This window comes from Diadema antillarum, unplaced genomic scaffold (assembly GCF_040938485.1).
Source record: "Diadema antillarum isolate AM-2024a unplaced genomic scaffold, OU_Dant_1.0 seq00001189_RagTag, whole genome shotgun sequence".
Taxonomy (NCBI): domain Eukaryota; kingdom Metazoa; phylum Echinodermata; class Echinoidea; order Diadematoida; family Diadematidae; genus Diadema; species Diadema antillarum.
The window spans coordinates 675,186-694,458 of NW_027271987.1; the positions used below are offsets into that span (position 1 = coordinate 675,186).

The window sequence follows — 19,273 nt, forward strand, 5'->3', positions numbered from 1 at the left end:
TAATGGGTCTGCTTTCATGTGTCATGGATGTGCATGCATTTAGCAGTAAGCAATTACCAGCTTTATGCAGTTAACTCAGTGGTGTTAAAGGGATATTGAGAGGGATGTTGGACATGAAATTATGACGTTGGACAAATATGCATGGCGTGTATACTATACTATGTATGTATCATAGTAGTATGTGTCCGCCAAGTTGTAGTCATACCAAGTAGTAATGGGATTACCTGTAAAAAAAAAAATGTGTGTATATGCGTGTATCTTTATAGTCATATCATTACTGATAAGTATTATAATGGTGATAATCAATATCATTACGCTAAATCATCCACATACGCGCTTCTCAACCACTTTATATTGTGATCTATCTGGACCTATAGGGGCAAAAGCGGGCCTCGGGCTAAATAATGAAAATAATGATGATGACGATGATAAAAATGATAATGATAGTGATGATGATGATGATAAAAATAACGATGATAATGATGATGATAATGACAATAATCATAATAATAATAATCATAATAATGATAATAATAAAAATAATTATAATTATGATACTATAACTACTACTCTATACTACTAATAATAAGTTGAAAAAAACGGATTTAAATCATTACCATCAGTACTATCGTTAGTTTTGATGCTTGTTATGAATGATTGTCAGTTATCAAGTATATCAAGTATATCAAGTGTAGGAATCTACACCCTACAAGCAATGCTTCTATGTAGATTCCTCATATTTCACATGTTTTCTTGTCTTAAGCTGTACTTGACAATTCATCCAGGCTTTTGTATTGTGATGTGTATGTTTTATGTATTTGTTGAAATGTGGAATATGGAACAATAAAGAAAAAACAAATCATGCGAGCTATAATGAGATAGAAAGCTATAACAAAAGCCACACTGGTTCATGACTGTCGTATTCATGACCATGATAAAACCACTTGGACAGGTAATGTGACCTCATATTGCTTCCATTATTGAAATCAATAGCAAAGAATGCAATAATCCCGATTCGAAATGAACACATTATAGAGACGTAATTCATATCTTTCGGGAGAGTAAGATTATGACCTGCCTTGAATGTCCCTTTTTAATACCATAGCGATAAACAATAGAGAATTGTATCTAATACTTGTTACTCCAGGTTCATGTCCACTTTGCTAAATGGAACAATTTCAAGAGAATACTTGTACATCACTCATCAGGTCCAGACATAGAATACGAAAGTTATTGCGTTGTAATTGTTCCAAATGATTTCACAAATATGGCATTAGTGACAATCATAATTAGAAGTAGAAATGATGCTATTTCTTCTACTGACCTTCATCATGGCCGTAAGCGGGAATAATTTTCTGGGGGCAATAAATGTCTTTCATGTAGACTTTGTTCAACCTTAGTTTGTGGGAAGACAGCGAGGGAGCGCAGCGAACGCGCGGGGGAAGTGTGCGGGAGGCGATCCGATCCCCCCCCCCCCCCCCCCCCCGCCCGCCACCACACGAGGAAAATTTCCCATTTTAGACCTGAAATTCATCGATTTGGAACCTTATGGCAGAATTTTGGGGGAAATTGTCAATCAAAAAAGAAAGAAAGAAAGAAAGATGAATATTCAAGAACAACGTGATGACTAGTTTATTGTATTATTTTTTGATTTCCTTTTTTTTTTCACTGTGACGGACCTTAAAAGGAAGAGTGTGGGAAGGGGTATCCCTCTCCCAGGCGCGGGAGCTTTTGCATTTTTAGAATTGAAATTCAACAATCTGGCGCACACATTATTGAGGGGAATATTTTGAGAATGTTTAATAAAAAAAAAAAAACCTGCAAAAATATGAACATATGCAGAAGTGGAGGGTGTGGGACCACTCGAGGGAGCTTTTGTATGTTAGAACTGAAAGCCAACCATCAGGTGAATCTGATACATGTTTTTGGTAAAATATTTGGAAGACAGTCGATCAAAAAAATTAATATCCAAAGACGATTTGAATGGCTAAATTGTTGTATCTGTCGCTTCTTTTTGTGTGTCTGCGTTTTCACTGTGTGATAAGTCTATAGAGATGAACTGGAGGGGTATAGGGGTGGCCCATTCCGGCCCACTCCTGGGAGGTTTTGCTTTTTTTTTTAAACCGAAATTCAACGATCAGAAGCACACTTGTAGGTGAATAATTCGAAAAATTTTCAATCTACAAATCATAAAGATTAATATTCAAAGACAATGTGAATTGCTATATACATGTATGTTCTTGTATCTGCCACCTTTTTCCCTCTCTCTCTCTCTCTCTGCCCGTGCGTCTTCACTGTGTAGGCCTTCTAAATCTATGGAGATGGGCAGAAAGGGAGATGGTAGGGTGGGAGGGGTTCCCCCCCCCCACCCCAGGACCCTTTGAGGCAGTATTAAGAAACTTTTCAATAAAAAAGAGAGAAACATATACCAGTAAATATTCAGGATAATATGAATGGCTAAATCGTGGTATTTCCACGTGTGCGTCTTTTACTGTGTACTATTAAAGTCAGTAATCGTGGTAATGATGGAACGAGCGGGTGAGATAGTGCAGTTTTAGAATTGAAAATGAACCATCTGATGCAAGCTTTTCGTGGAATTCAAGAAAATTTGCAATGAAAAAGTAAGAAAATATATAAAGAGCTGGGACAATTTCAGTCGCTGGAAATTTTTATCTGTCACGTCTTGTTCCGTGTGTGCTTTCAGTGCGTACAAACCAATAAAGGTGCATATTATAGCCTTCACCGGCATTGCTATAAACAGCAGTGAATGGAGTGCAGACAGATATCCCTATAATAATGCCATGTGTATATTAGGAAAACGAGATGCGAGAAATATCATTAACAGACACAAGAAACAAACAAAAAGTATCAATTAATGATCAAATTACTTCAAAATCTTATTTCCAAGTCCAAAGAAAACACGGGGTTGTGGAAGGGGGAGGGGTATAGAGGGCAACACTGCGAAATTTCAAAATTTCATAAATTCCCTATTTTTTGTCTGATTTTGATCAAAACATTTTCAACGTTGTCTTAGTCAAGATTTACTCTTTCTTCTCAGACTAACTTCTTTTTTCTCTGGTCAGACCTTCTCTTTTAGAAGACCTGGTGTCTATATATCAGAGATCTGCTGATACAAGTCAGCAATTTGTCTAGAATCTGCTGGTATCATTGTGATCATCTTGCAGAGCTTTGCTCAATGTTAACCATTAATGAAGGAGAGACAAGCTTGTGACAGGATTATGAAGACAGGTAAATGACTTCCAGACTACAGTACCATCAGAAGATAGACATCTTTGTTGGTTCAAACACGCAGAACACTATCACCTTGCAGAATAGAGACAAGTAGCTTCACTAAACGCATTAAACATACTCAAAACAATAACTATAATTTTGTTTCGCAATTTCAATCGCTTTGCTTCTCATAGTGCTAAAGTGCAGGCAAATATTTCCCTTACCTATTTGCTCTAGAATGTTACGATCTGGCCTTTTGGGATATCATCACAAAAGGAATCCATCGTTTTGTCTCCACATGACAGAGACATAAGTCTAATGCTATAGATATCAATAAATAAGGTATGGAGTAGACTTCTGTAATGGGTAGCAAACCTTTCTCTCAGACCACTTTCTGACCATGATATACTGCCATAGATGTATGTATTTTCAAAGGATACCTTTGTAAATCAGCACTAGATATGGCTGAAAGGCAATCCTCCCCTGTAGTATAGAATAAATAAATGGATAAATAATATAAAAGTTGGTCATTCCGAAGGTTTGTTAGTACATAATGTACCAGCTTTCTTTTCCATCTCGGATTAACGAGCCTTCTTAATAACGAACCTTTTTCAATTCATTTTCAGACCTTTGAATTTTCATAATAATGGACATCACTTACGATCATGTTAGATAGACCATTCACACGGACGAAAAATGATAAATATGACCCTTTTCCGCGAGGTCGGTGATCGTCAGTCCCTCAGCTTCTCAAAGGGTAAAAATGAGAATTGCACATAACGAAAAATTAACATTACGACTGACTTAATAATCTATTCAACTGATGGGAATGGTAAGACACAGAGGCCATGTACGATAAGATCAAAGAAAGGTCAAAGGTGGGTGTACGTTTATTACACAGTAATTACTGCATGCCATTGTTGTTTAATATCTGTAGGAATAACAAGGAAGCTGCGCAAATTTACCGATAAGACAAATCAGAAGTCCCAAATAAATTGCATTGTATATCCCCAGGCATGCGTCGCCTATCCATCCACCAAAAATGGGCAGGGCATAGTTGGTTCCAGTGAAGACGAGACTAAAAACTACGGCAGCTGCACTCGAGTAGTCCAGGTCATTGGTACAGTACAGGACGAGGTTCGCCACAATTGTGTAGTAAAAGAGCCTCTGCGTGAAGTCCACAGCAGCGATGCAACAGAACAAAGCAAGATCTTGGGAGGATGGATTTCTGGACTCACTCACCTCCCTGGTGTAAGTCAGCGATGATCGTGGAGAAGTAGTGTCTTCAGTTGACTGTAGAGAGTCGTAAGTAGCCATTCTTAAGATGCCAAACAATTCCAGAAACAAGGCAAAGCCAGCGGGAAATACCTGATGCACCGATACCGGTAATGCCCTATGCAATTCCAATCAGTTCTAACTCCATAGACTGACGTCCAGCTTCTGGGGTTGAGGCTTTAAGACTTGTAATATTTATTACCCTTTGTTGGGATTCTTCCAGCTTTAACGTGCTGATTTGATGTCGTCATTTCAGAAGTCAAGGGCCCCATTTCATAAAAAGTTAATGTGATAGCATGCAACTCCTGCTGGAATGGTAATTGTCAAAGAAACGACAAGAATCCAGCTTCCTGATTGGCTGTTGACATACCGGAAGTTGCCATTCCAGTAAGAGTTGCTATCCTTTAACATATTTTATGAAAGGGGCCCTGGTGTTTTATACCACAGTGGTGGGAGTGACTTGCTGCGCATCTGAAAAAAAAAGGGGGGTCGAAAGGGATCTGTTTACGACGCCGACGTTTTCCTTAAAGGATTTTTTTTTCTCTTTCTGTCTATAAAAAAGGTACTCTTTCACACACACACACACACACACACATATATATATGGTATATATATATATATATATATATATATATATATATATATATATATATACATTGTATATATAAAAATGAAGAAACCAACTGGTAATGCATTTTGGGGCAAGTAAAGTATGAGTTTATTCGACTCTAATTTTCGGCGTCCTACGCCTGCTTCAGGAGTCTTGACAATGACGGTATTAAAACATAACAAAACAAAACAAAACAAAACAAAACTAAAAAAAATGAACACGTAGAGCCGTGTCTCATCTACAGCAACTAAGTCTGTCTATTTTCTTCGTGGAGCCAATGCGTGAAATCTGAACATGTTTGGATATATATAGATATATATATTATATATATATACGTACACACACACATGCGCGCACACACACACACACACACACACACATATATATACATATATGTATATATATATATATATATACGTACACACACACATGCGCACTCACACACACACAGATATAATATATATATATATATATATATATATATATATATATATATATGTATATATATATATATATATACACTCACACACACACACACACACGCACACACGCACACACGCACACACGCACACACACCTGCACACCCAGACACATACCAATGCATACAGAAAAGTTTTTGGGGATCGGGAAGGTAAATTTTCATGTCATTGTATTGTTGTATTCAAACGATTTGTTGCGTAGTGTATTTATATTTTGTTGGAAAAGGAATTAAACAATTTGAACTGTAAATTCAAAAGAAAGATCATGAATATTTTTCCTCTTTTATTTATCAGATGTTTAATCTCCTGCCTTTGGCATCTGTTGATAACCAGTTTACTTCAACCACCTCAACTCAGAATAGTAAAATGGTTCTATTTCAGGCGAGTGTCGGCACTATCTACTACTGGGCTCCCTGCATTCTATTGACGTACATGCACTGGTTACACGTGTTGTACTTCAGTGCATTGGGTATGTATCCATAATTAATTCGAAAGATGGATTATCTGGCGAATTATATCACTCTCTCCTGGAAAAAGTGAGCATCATACAATACTCTGACTTCCGTTTTGAATTAACTTTCCAATGTTATAATTGTGAAGATCACTACTAATTTGATTAGATATAGCTGAAGCTGACATTTGTTTCACCGAATTCCTTGTCATATTTTCCATCATTTATTGCAAACGACTTGGTATACCATGTATAATTTCGCCATGGTAATAGGTATGTGACGTCCTTTGTGGTTCTAGCTAGGAAACCAGGGTGTATTTTACAGGTGCGGCGCCATTAAGTGCGAATTTGTTATTTGTTGTTGTTATCATTATTATTATTGTTACTATTATAATAGTAATAATGATAATAATAATGATAATAATAATAATGATAATAATGATAATAATAATAATTATTATTATTATCATTATTATCATCATCATTATAAGGGGTGCAAATTTGAAGTGACGTAACACGCCATTTAAAGGTCCTTTTTTCTGAGGCGTGCTGTGGGATTGAGAACCACCCTTCGGGGCTTTGCAATGAAGCTGTAAATGTAGCCACAGGTCTTATACACTACAACTAGGCAAAAAGTGGTCCTTGTATTTTTATTTCCTTGAGACTCAAGCCATGATCATTATTGTCTCAGCGTGAAACAACAAAAAAAAATGTATGGGCTGGTTCAAGTTTTATGCCTATGTCTCCGCAAAGGACATGCTGATTGCAACAAGCGTTACGAAACTGCTTTATTTCAATTCCGCAAACAAACACATGAAAAGTGTATCTCGCCCAGACTCATGAAATGTGATATTCACCATGATTATTAGTCACTGTAAGCAGCCCTTCTTTCTACAGTAATATCGCCTGTCCTTAGTGAAGCACAAACTCGTCGTCCTAGGTTTCCTCGTATGACTCACACGTTTACGACAATCGTCATTTTACATACACTATTTGCTGTGAATATCATGCAAAAGGGGACATGAGACCTTAGAATATGGAGAGAGAGGGAGAGAGAGAGGATAGGGATAATTGATAGGTAGGCAGTGTGATAAGAAAGGGAGTGCGGCGTTTGCGTGTTCGTCAGAGAGAGAAAGAAACATTTCTTTTTTTTTGTTTGTGTATTGTGTGTGTATATATATATATATATATATATATATATATATATAGCGAAAACTTTGAGCAAAGAAATTCTTGTTTCAATGCATATATATATATATATATATATATATATATATATAACACTTGTATACATATGTCAACAAAACAGGCTCTACGATAAAATGTGCTCATAAAAGTACACAAACATGTTATACAAGTATGCATGCATACATACACACACATTATATATATATATATAACGAAGAATCAAGAAATAAACTGGTAATGCATTTTTTTTTGTCAATAAAGAATGAGTTTATTGTACTCAAATTTTCGGTGGAGGCGACCGAAAATTTGAGTCGAATAAACTCATTCTCTATTGGTAAAAAAATGCATTACCACACCAGTTTATTTCTTGATTCTTCGTTATATTGGTGCCAATACGTGAATTCTCAACATATATACATACATGCTCATAAACACATTCACATTCATACAAATGTACCTACACATACACCGCACACACATCTCTTAGACAATGATATACAATAGTCTGTTAAAACAAGCAAGGTTAATTATACACAAATGTAGAAATACACAAAAGGTTGCTGATACTTTATAAAATCTTAAAAATATCATCGTTTAAAAATGATATTGCCAATGTTCATGTAACAAAAATAAATCAGCATTTATACATCGTCGATTATGCAGTGCGTTTCGTGAGGAGCGGGACAATATATTACAATTTTTCTGATTATTGATTACCATTCATTCAGTCGCTTGTGACCAGTTAAGATCCTCGAAATATGTGATGTACACATACAACCCAAAACTTCAGTGTTCTACCATGTCTTTTCCTCGTTTGTATTACAGTCACTTTGTCCACAGTATAAGTAGGCATCTGCTAAAATGATGATAAATGAAATAAGATAACCTATGTAACATACGATAACGGATCTATTTACATGTCTTTCAATTTTCGTTCACTGGCATTGTGCCATTCAGTCATGTTAAGGAAAGACGATGGATGTTAGAATCGAAGATCAACTTTACGTTGAGAATGAAATAAAATATTAGCACATTGCTAGGGTGGGATTTCACGGAGCACGCGAACGATTTGCGAAGGACGCGAATGACAAAATCCAACATTCGGAAAAGTTTTTCTTCGAATGTTTTCCGACAATGAAGCCGAAGACTATTCTTGCGCAATTTGTGCGAAGTTTCCACGACGTATGTGCGAATGTCGTGTGTATCATTGCTAAAGTACAGTATGTTACGTACACGAAAAACACGCGACGGAAATGCAAACAACGAAAAATTTTCAATAACCATTGGAGAAAATGTACCCAAGGAGAGGTGGAAGCTGTCTTGAGTTGAATTTTTTTCTTTCCTCTATTTCTCCTTTCTTTTTCTCTCATTTCTCTGTTGTGTGCTTGCCTACATTTTTTCCCTAGGACATATAGTAAAGTATTTGATCTTTTTTTTTTCCAGTTCCTCCAACACATAATCTCTATAGTTCAAATGAAATTTTACTTCTTACTTTGAATTAATTTTAAGTGTATTCTGCGATTTTTTTTGTATATCAAACATTTATTTCTCTTTGATGTCTTTAATTTCTTTTGTTACTATAGTTGTTAATAATTGTTTGATGTTTAGATGTATGCTACGATTTTTATTTGTAGAAAACGTACAGGTCATACATCCCCCAAACGTGCGCTAAACGTTCGCGAGAATGTCTCAAAAGGTACGCGAACAGTTTGCGATTACGTCGTAAAATGATCGGAAAAACTTTGCAGATTTCGCGTAACATACGCGAGACATTCTCCAAAGTTTCGGAGTCTGTTTGGGGTTTCACGAACATTTTGCGAACATCGCGCGTGTCTTGCGAAAGTGTTGCGCATATGACGAGGTTTGAAAGACGCTTTCGAGAACAATTTCAAACTTTTTTGAAATTCTCGCCGAAGTAAAACCGACATTCGCGAACAATTGACGACGCTTCCGAACCCTCACGTTCGTTTGGCGATCTTTTGCAGACTAAAATACGAATGCCAGATTTTGCCATTCGCGTCCTTCGCAAATCGTTCGCGCGCTCCGTGAAATCCCACCCTTATATGCTCATAGTCTTATAATCATGATGTTTTCAGGGTTAAAGTGCATGCAATTCAAACATTTCCTTGGCCTATGTTACTGTATCATGACGCCAACATTTTGAATGGCGTTTCATGATAGCTCTGTGATCCTCCATTTCTTACTACTGGGAGTTAAATCTGTCAAAATCCTGGGCAATGGTAAGGGGCACTACATTCAAAGAGTATCAGCGAAACCTCCCAACGCTTCCCATTGACTTGCTTGACAACACTGATTCCATTAAAATACATATACGTATATTGCATAGACAGGCAGTTGAGTCAAGCCTCGTGTTAATTCATAGTTACGTAAGTATACAAATAAAAATAAGACAACTCAGGACAAGATCTCATGAGAAAGGTGAATATAATAACCTGGTTTGCAAGTTTGACAGTCTGACAGAACGCCTGATGTCTATGTATTGGATCATCATTATTAACATTTCCCCCAATTTGTTTCGCAAAACTGGATCATGTGCCATGCGATAATGGCAAAGTTATGACAAGTGATGACTGTGGCATCATAATATCACTCCATCGCGCTAATTAGATATGTGTCTCTCAATCCAGGGCAAGAAGCGCGAAATCCTGGAGTAGTATCCATATTTACTCTCTTGCGCACATCCCTCCCCCCAACTCACGATCCCGATCTGATACCACCTGCCCTCATGCAGCATGGCAAATGGACCCCCACTGTCCCCCTGGCAGGCGTCTTTTTCCACCCGAGCGTACCCCGCACAAAACATATTGGCTGTGACGTCGTAATTCGTAGTGGTCTTGCACTTTTTCGTCTTGACCACGGGCAAGTAGACTTCAGTCAGATATCGTGGGTAGGGACCCCCTTCAGCAATTTGACCCCAACCCGTTACCCTGCCTATGTTATCTCGTCTGAGCAGGAGCTTGGATAGCCATCGGGGTGGGAGACAAATGGGACGAATGTAATCGGTGAAGGCGGCGAAAGGCTGCTTGAGCCCGATCAGGGCGATGTCCTTGTCGAATGTGTTGTCGTTGAAGTCCTCGTGCTGTATGATAGAGGCAACTTCCACCATGACTTGAGAGTCCTCCGTGTTCAGGGAGTCGTGATCGCCGAAGTAGAGGAGGATGTCGGAAGACTGCAGGTTGTAAAGCGTGATGCAGTGGGCGGCGGTGAGGGCCCATCTCTGGTTGAGGAGAGTAGCGCCGCAGATGAACGTTCGCCGGTCCTTACGCCAGATTCGACCCATGTAGGGCGCCGATCCCCGTTCGGCCTGCGAACCTCCGACGATGCGGCCACCTTCGTTAGCAGCACTGGGCGTGGTCACTTCTACCACATCAGGACGCACTACCGTCCCACACACTTGAGAGAAGAGAAGATAACAACCAGAAGAAATTAATGAACAAGACGAAACAGGCCGATGAGGATCATGGTTAAACACACTCATACCTACACAGAGACACACGTACACATTGCTTACGTCTTATGCCGGGAGAAATCAGGAGAGAGAGAAGGGGGGGGGGGAGCACCACGCGTGGTACTTTAATACCCTGATTAAACACCTGGCTGTGATTCTACGAACGAGCAATAGTCACTTTACCACCATTATCTTTTAGATTCACTAGATCGGTGACGGCATTGACTCAAAGCTTGACAACAAAATGACAATCCTTACCTTCAGTGATGTTGATCGAAGGTATATCCACGTGTCTGGTTACAGTCAACCAAGCGTCGGCGGTGCCTTTGACGTTGCCTTGCTGATCAGACACCCGACACGTATACTTCCCTGAGTCGTCTTCTACCAAGTTCCGCAGGAGCAGAGCGCCCCCAGCAATCTGACATGAGAATTGCAGTGGCGTAGAGAGAAGGGCAACGTGACGTCATTTTCAATTGTACTGATTGGAATACTGTAAACCACAAAAACGATGGTTAATTTCATATTAATTTTATAAATCATTGACCATGAATATGCTATCGATGAAATTCAACCTGACACTGGTTAGATAGTGAATTTAACTAGAGGTAAGGTAAAAGACGTTATTTCATCACTAGGATAATTACTATTTGTTGGTACTGCCAGGGTTTTCTTTAAATACGGCTACCACAGAACTATCAAAACAAGTTATAATTTTATGCAACATTAAGTTTGAATGCATCATGTCTATATCCATAAATGGATAATGCAAAAGGAGTGGATACTGATTCTACTCGACTTACTATCTTTAACTATTACTTACGTAACACGATCGTAATAGCTATAACTAGCTTCTCGTCACCTATCAGTATTTCGCGAGGCATACACTGGAAGATAGCTGAATGACGTCCATCCTCTAGTGCTTTACTACTGCTAATGTGCAAAAGTCCTCAACACTATGGTAGGCAGTTAGTAGGGGAATATCACTCAGATACATCGTGCCATAGTACCAAAAGAATAAAAGGAAGAAAAATTTCAATGCATATACAAAAGCAGGAAAAGCCCTAATTTTGAAGTCTTTTATCTATTGTTTTTAATCCTATCTCATTCTTACAACTTCCTCTATCTTGACGATCCCATGCGTCTTGTACCTCCCTTTTCTTCCTTTTTCTGTCCACTTTAGTCTCTCTTGTCATTCCTTCCACACTTACCTACTTTCTTTTTCTGTTACAAGAGAGCTGCCTCGTGTTACTGTGCATCTGCGTTTGAATGTATACTATTCTGTCACCTTTTTCTTGTTTATTTTTTCCACAGGAAATTTGCCCAGTTTTGTTAGTTTTATGATAAAATATTTTCATGAGGGGAATGCAAACTACAAGCCTTGCTTTTTAGCAGTCCCCTCCATTTCCAACAACTTTGTCACGTTTGTTTCGGAATTTCCCATAAAACTTACAACATAGTATTTGTATCTCAGTTCACAATTTCCTTGTTTTTTAACATCACATTGTTGTACTGATTTCGTGTCATCATGTGCATTCAAACGTTTCATTGTATTATATCATGTTGCAAATGAAACAAACAACTTGAATATTGAACAAACCACGATGACTTGGTCAGTCTCGACCAGCAGGGAGTCGTCCTTACGCCAGGTGACCGTGTCCAAAGCCGACTTGGCCTGGCACTCGAACAGATGGTGTCCGTCAGCCTCCAGAGAGGCATTGGTAGGGAAGACCTCAAAGTGTCGATATGGGTCGAAGACTGCAGGGAAGAAGACAGTTTGGTAGTTAATGATTCATTCTCAGATGATGCGATGACTATTCAGAGCCCCCCCCCCTTCCCCTTTCCATCTCTTCTGTACAGGTATACAGATATTCTTTGAATTTTGATTTTCAAAAAAATGGAAATTCGTAAAGAACCTGGGAAAATATCTTTAGTATTATCATTCTATAATCTTATCCCATACATGTTATCATTGAATCTAGTACAGAGAGGATCTCTTTTTGGTGTAAAGACTTACAATGGATAAAAATAAAGCAGGGTAATAGTGTTAAAGTGGCATTCTACCAGTGTTAAGCTGGTTAAACGATTGTTACCGAAGCAAAAGTAAACGATGTAATGAGATGGAACCTTACGCGAAAGAAAACAAGCAAAATGGAATGAAAGAAATCAATTGCTTCCAAACAGAAAGTACATATTTTTCACTTACACATGTCCACTTCCACTCTCAGGCACTCGGTGCCGGCGAAGGATGCCACGCAGGCGTAGCGACCCTGGTGACTTGACTGAAAGCCAGGAATCAGCAGGTCGTCGGTAGGTAAGATGAAAACACCCTCCAACGAGCCTGCTCATATGCATCAAAACAAAAGGAAAAGAAACAAGATAACGCTCATTAAACATGATTTATGAAGCAAATACCGGCATGTATGGCTTTACGATGTCTTTTAGCAAGGACATGTTCAGTCCTGCAAGGTAACGCTCATGATCATGATTATGAAACAAATAATTATTATGACTTTACGACGCGTCGCCTCGTAGCAAGATCATGTTCAGTCTTTAGAGGAAACGGGCAAGCGAGGGAGCGTAGAGCTACCGACTAGGATGGTTTGTGAGGGACTTGGCATTGACAGTGTTCACAACGCTATGGAGTTTTCCATGTCCATCGACAGGCGAAGCACACAAAAGGTTAAGTAATACATGATTTACAAAAATTAAATCTGCAACTGCTCGCATTTATGGAATACGGAGGTTTATGATCTGAGATAAAATTGCGTTAGACCGAAGACGTAGTTCTAGCTCATTCTCACCTGCCTGACAACATCGCACAGAGTGTACACACAGGAAGGTAGTTTTCCAAAATCCTCAATGATCCTGGCATGCCTTAATCTAGTGAGCAACAAGTCTTTTCTATTCAAATTCACGAAAGTCTTTTCTATCATACTAACCTGATGTGAGGCGAGTTCCATCCTTATACCACGTGATATCAACCTGTTGCTGATTGACGCTGCAGTACTGTTGGACCAAGTCATTTTGGACAGGCGAGAGATCTTTCGGTACATCGACAAACTCTAATTCAGAATTACAGCTCGCTGGTTCGTTGGTAGGTTCAACAAACTCTGCAAACCCAAAGCAAAATCATTGTGTTTGAACTCGTTGAGAGTAACACTTACAAGCCTAAACATACGCTTTTGGTTCAAATGATAAAGCTTTATCAAGAAGTACAACTTTTAAAGCTGCTATCAATATGCATTCAGGATGGGACATTTCACACAACTCATGTTTTGATGAATTTTGTTAGAAATATAATCAAGGCTACTGACGTTTCTTTATTTATTACTTATCTATTCTACCAGAGCATACAGCGTTTGATACACTGGATTACGATATTCTGATCAACAAATTTCAACTACATGGAATTACAGGTGTTGTTTTATACTTATCAAAAAGTTATTTGCAAAATGAAAGTCAGTTCGTAATCATCAACAGTTCCAATTCTGAAGGTAAGCCTCGGAGATGTATGAGGTAGCCAAAAGATACACTCTTTGAGGCTCTGTTATTTCTCATTTACATAAAAAATATAATTTTTTTGTGCAGTATTTGGAACATTTTGAGATACGCAGATAACACCAGCATTGCCATATCCAATAAAGATCCATGCATACTACAGAACACTTGTAATGATGCAATCATTGGCAATAGTTTGCATTTCTTATAGAACAATTGGAAAAGAAAATAATGTTTGCATACAATGTGGATGTTGATGTTGGTCGGATGAATGAGGTATCACACACCTATTAACATTCTTCACAATAAACTTTTATTCACATTAAACATTTGTTCATTTATTTAGAACTATAGAATTGCTACAAAATTCCTCCTTGATATAAATACAAGAACAACTCTATCAATGAAGTCTCTTGTTTATCAAAGCCCTGTAGTGTGGAACTCATTAGCTGATGGTAAAAAGACTCCAATTCCATAAATTTCTTTTAACGTAATTTAGTTATAAGTTAATAAGTTAGTTATCCTTCAGACAAAATCATAGAATGTTATTCATATACGGGGAAGGGCAGTATGTGATTGTTTATATCTATTATTTTCATTTTCTTGTGTCGATTTGCAAACAGCAAAACCTTCTGTCCATTTGTGAATGGCTAGGGATTAGGCCCTATATATAAGTTTAATCTTCATTCTTTTTGGCTCTTTCCCCTTGATTCTTTTCATCATGTTTATGCGATATTATTCTTAATATATTCATACTTGTATCTATCTGTAACGTGAGCAAACATGGGAGCTTTTTTATTCTATTTTTAAACGAAAAAGGCATTAAGTGAGATGTATTAAGCATAACAGGCCCTTACCGACACAAACAAGGGGCGTTCCCATCCACTGGCCCTCGTGTCCACAGACACGCCTCCTCATGCCGCTGCTTCTAATGTATCCAGGCTGACAGTCATGACGACATAGCTTGCCCGCGATGAAGGGAGGGTAGCACGGGGTGGAAACAGCGTGCGCTGGTACCTCCAGAGGAGCGCACTCCAACTCTATTTGGTTGGAAAGGGACACAAACAGGAGTTCAGGATAGATCATTAAAAAAAGACTTAATGAGCGCTTCATATTTGCCAACACTCGCACTCGGCCATCGAAGTCGGGGTCTTTTCCTTTCCAAAAATATTTATTAAGATTTTTTTCCCCAAAAAAAAATATCTTTGATGAAGAGCAAAATTTCATGAAAAGCAGTTGTAACGAAACATCCTCCAAATGTATCTGTCAAGAGCATACTCCATTATCGCGAGTTCTTTTTTGTTCAGAGTAAATGGTTGTCTCGTAAATAAATTTGTTTCGTTCTGACACTTTCATTTAATTGCACAAACAAAAGAATATCTTTGTTGGTCACTTATTACCTACTGGTGATAGCAAAATAAAAAAGAGCTCTGGCGGTAGAACGATGTTGATCATTAAACCTAATGATCACAGTTAAGACAGTTATAGTTATTAGCATCACGATCACAATCGCCAATAAGCCAGTTCGGAGATAGCTCATGTGCATATAGGTATACCTATATGCACATGACCTTTCCTTTCTCTCAGTTGGTTAGGCACTGCACTCAATTTAAAGCGACATAATGCAGCAGCTTGCCAAAAATAGCAATTTATGGAACTCGTATTCTAACAAAGAATGAACTTGTGTAGATGAAGTGACTAGAATGGTTCGTCAATCAACACTTTGGGAAGCATCTATTTCATTGTGCTGTTTTGAATATATTAACAAACTTTTTTCTGTTAACATTGCCAAATACCAGGCTTGCTGTCAAGTGGATGTACTGGCAGGCACCATTTATAGGGATTCCATGAATAATCATAGCTTTACAGATGCTTATCTCAGTGAAATTAAAAACCAACCTGTCTCTCGGTACAAATGACCTTTTTCTGCTCATGCTCAAACGGGGACCCCGAACTGGCTTATTCCAGCATGATCATGATTTGAATTATTTCAAGAATTATCATTAGTATTGCAATATGTGTTAAGAGGAGCCCAAATTTTCATTTTCTAAGTTACACAAGTTGCCAATTGTTTGTTTATTTTGTCTTTTCTTTTACCTATGCAAATAGAGTTTGGATCCACATCCCAGACTCCGGAGTGTAAGCAGGATACGGAATTCACGGCAGGAACATGACCGGAATAGCACAGCACTGAGCAGTTACTTCCGGGTTGCCGATCACATGACTGAGCTACGCCCCCATAGTGCCACGAAAAGGGACATTCGACATTCACATCTGCATCAAACATATTTAGAGTGTTATGAAAACAACAGAGAACCGTTCGAAAAATAAAAACTAGAAATAAAAAGTAAACACCGTTGAAAGGGCTATGCACTGCAAGATAATCTTACTTTCTTTTATTCTTTCATAATGTCTTGACCTATTTCTGATAGCATTGTCTGTTGATAGGTATGTTTGCTCTTAAGAATGACTTTGGAGTATGAGAGGTTCGGCAAATAAGTGTTATTATAATTTTATACACACATACATACACACACTAACATACATTTACACATACATACTGATACATACATACATACATACATACATACATACATTAACACACGCATAGTGATACATATATATACATACATACATACATACATACATACACACACATGTTCATGTTGAAACTTTCGTACTGAGGCTTAAGAATATCAGTGGGAAAAAAAAAAGCTATGTCGACCTAAAGACTCAATTTCTGTGGACAGGCATTTACCGGAGATACAGGTCACGCTGTCAGAAGCAAGTTCAATATCGTCTGCACATGCGCAGGTCCTCCCCGTTGGAGTAGGTAGGCACAGACTAGAGCACTGCCCGTTATTTTCCGTGCATACATTCGTTCCTTTTGTTGAAACAAGAGAATAATCGACACAGATGAGTATTGTTTCTTGTGCCTCCCGTAAGTGACTGTAATACTCAATGTTGCTCTGATCTTCAAGAGAACTATATGACATATCATAGGACGGTGATATGGCTCAGTCGCAGCGAGTCTGCCTTCCGATCTAAAGGTACTGCGTTCGATTACCTAGTCTCGCTGAGCAATGTGGTGTGTAAGCATTCCGCCCCATCTAGTAGAGAAGAAAAAATAATCTGTCCCTCGTGTTTGAGTTAGCCACAACTCGCGCACGTAAAATATCCCACTTCATTCAATCATCGCAAAGAGCAAGGTGCTAATCTGGGCCCTGTTTCATAAAGCTTTTCGTAAAGTTACGAACAACTTAGGAGCGACTGGTGATCAGTTCTGATGTGCTATACACATCAGAATTTCCATAATTCAGCATAAGAACTGATCACCAGTCGCTCGCAAGTCGTTCGAAACTTACAAACAGCTTTATGAAACACCCTCCCCCCGTACCCCCACCCACCAATACGACAAAAAGGGCGAATGATGCCGACCCCTCATGGATGGCCGCAGGTGACTATATAGCAATAGTTTGAAATAGCAAATGATATCATCTAGGCACATTGTGTCATATGCTTGAATAAATGAATACATTATGTTCAAAATGGGTTTCATTTAAATCTTACTTTAACGAGGTGAAGTTATCGTAATCAAGAACATGGGTTTTTGACATCTTATGAATACTTTAACATCTCAATGACTACAAAGTAGGAAATATCTACCAGATGGCAATGAGGTTGTTGTAACAGCGAAGAGCGCGTTTGGCCTCGTGTAATCATTAGGTCCAACCGTCATGTTTCCCCGGCCTGTTCGCTTGTCTGCTTTGGAAAGCTTCCTAGTCCTCCAATCGGTCCAGAAGACGTGCTGGTTGACAATGCCAATGCCAAATGGGTGGAATTGACTCCCTAACGCGATGATCACCCGACGAGCCGCTCCCAAAAAGTCGGTGGATTCTATCCTGCCAGTGCCACCGTCACACCAATAAAGCAGATCGTCTGTTGAGCCAAAGCAAACACACAAATAGAAATGATCGAAAATTAAGAGTTTTTTTTTTTTTGGGGGGGGGGGGGGTGGTGGTGCTTGTTACGGTTGCATTCCATCGCATGAAGCCGCTAATGTCAACGTCTAATGGATGCAGCAACCAACGACAGGTTGTCCATGAATTCAATGTTGTAATATTTATCCTTCACGAGGGGAGAAAATTGCTTTGAGCAATTTGAAATGATTTTTTTTTCTGCTATTCAGCAAATAATGATAGCAGATTACTTCCTTTGTGAGGATTGATGCTAGCCGATATATATATATATATATATATATATATATATATATACCCTATATATATGAGTCGTACATATCACCTTTTTACCACACATACCAACAATATACGATGACAAAGAAGAGTTATAAAATCATTAGAAATGGCGCAATATTCATGCAATAGACTACACTGAGTACCACTTATGAGAATTTCCAACAGGATGAACAAGTATCAACCCACCTTCAACACACTAAAATAGACGTGATACCTCCTACACTAAGGAGATCACAAAGCTTTTAACATTTATTCAAATCTTGATTAAAACAATCAAAGATGCTTGATTTAAATCATATTTATGCGCTACTAGTATATGCTATCCGTTTTGAATCTATCTGTCGCTACATCACAACTGTCTTGCGTGAAATCACACTCGTAAGTCCATGGATCGATTATAAACGTACATTTTTTTTTGTTTCAAACAATATTTTATTTCGATTTCATCATCCATCATTGATTACAATTCAATATTTAGTTGTGTTGCTTGCAGCGTGACATTTCAAACGTATATCAAAATATTACAAAATAATTCTTAGGACTGTCATTGTGTCAATTTCCGATTGTTCTACTACTAGTATACAATACACTGTAACTGCTTCACAAATATAATCATCCCCGCGATAATTATAAGATCAATTGTTGTTAATGCCTAATGGGTCAGCAAAACCAAAATGTATGTACAATACACATTACAAAATATACCCATTGACTGCGTCCGTATACTCGTCACAGCAGTGATTACGAGATAATGAAATCAATATTGTTAAGGGGTCAAACACAAGGTCTGCATACCTATGCATCAGGTGTCAACAA

The 19,273-nt window shown here is 38.3% G+C and overlaps 1 protein-coding gene across 1 annotated transcript in view; it reads right to left on the reverse strand.

The window, feature by feature from the left end:
* Window positions 1–7,829: 7,829 nt before the first annotated feature.
* The window catches only part of LOC139744581 (low-density lipoprotein receptor-related protein 6-like), a 32,482-nt gene continuing 21,038 nt past the window's right edge, over window positions 7,830–19,273 (reverse strand). The window contains exons 20-28 of the mRNA XM_071655015.1: window positions 17,868–18,140; window positions 16,960–17,085; window positions 16,299–16,475; window positions 15,059–15,241; window positions 13,643–13,813; window positions 12,907–13,041; window positions 12,301–12,458; window positions 10,962–11,121; window positions 7,830–10,648 (exon numbers count right to left, since the gene is read on the reverse strand). Of these exons, the coding sequence (XP_071511116.1) occupies window positions 9,855–10,648; window positions 10,962–11,121; window positions 12,301–12,458; window positions 12,907–13,041; window positions 13,643–13,813; window positions 15,059–15,241; window positions 16,299–16,475; window positions 16,960–17,085; window positions 17,868–18,140 (2,177 nt within the window). The 3' untranslated portion in view covers window positions 7,830–9,854. The remainder of the gene's footprint in view (window positions 10,649–10,961; window positions 11,122–12,300; window positions 12,459–12,906; window positions 13,042–13,642; window positions 13,814–15,058; window positions 15,242–16,298; window positions 16,476–16,959; window positions 17,086–17,867; window positions 18,141–19,273) is intronic.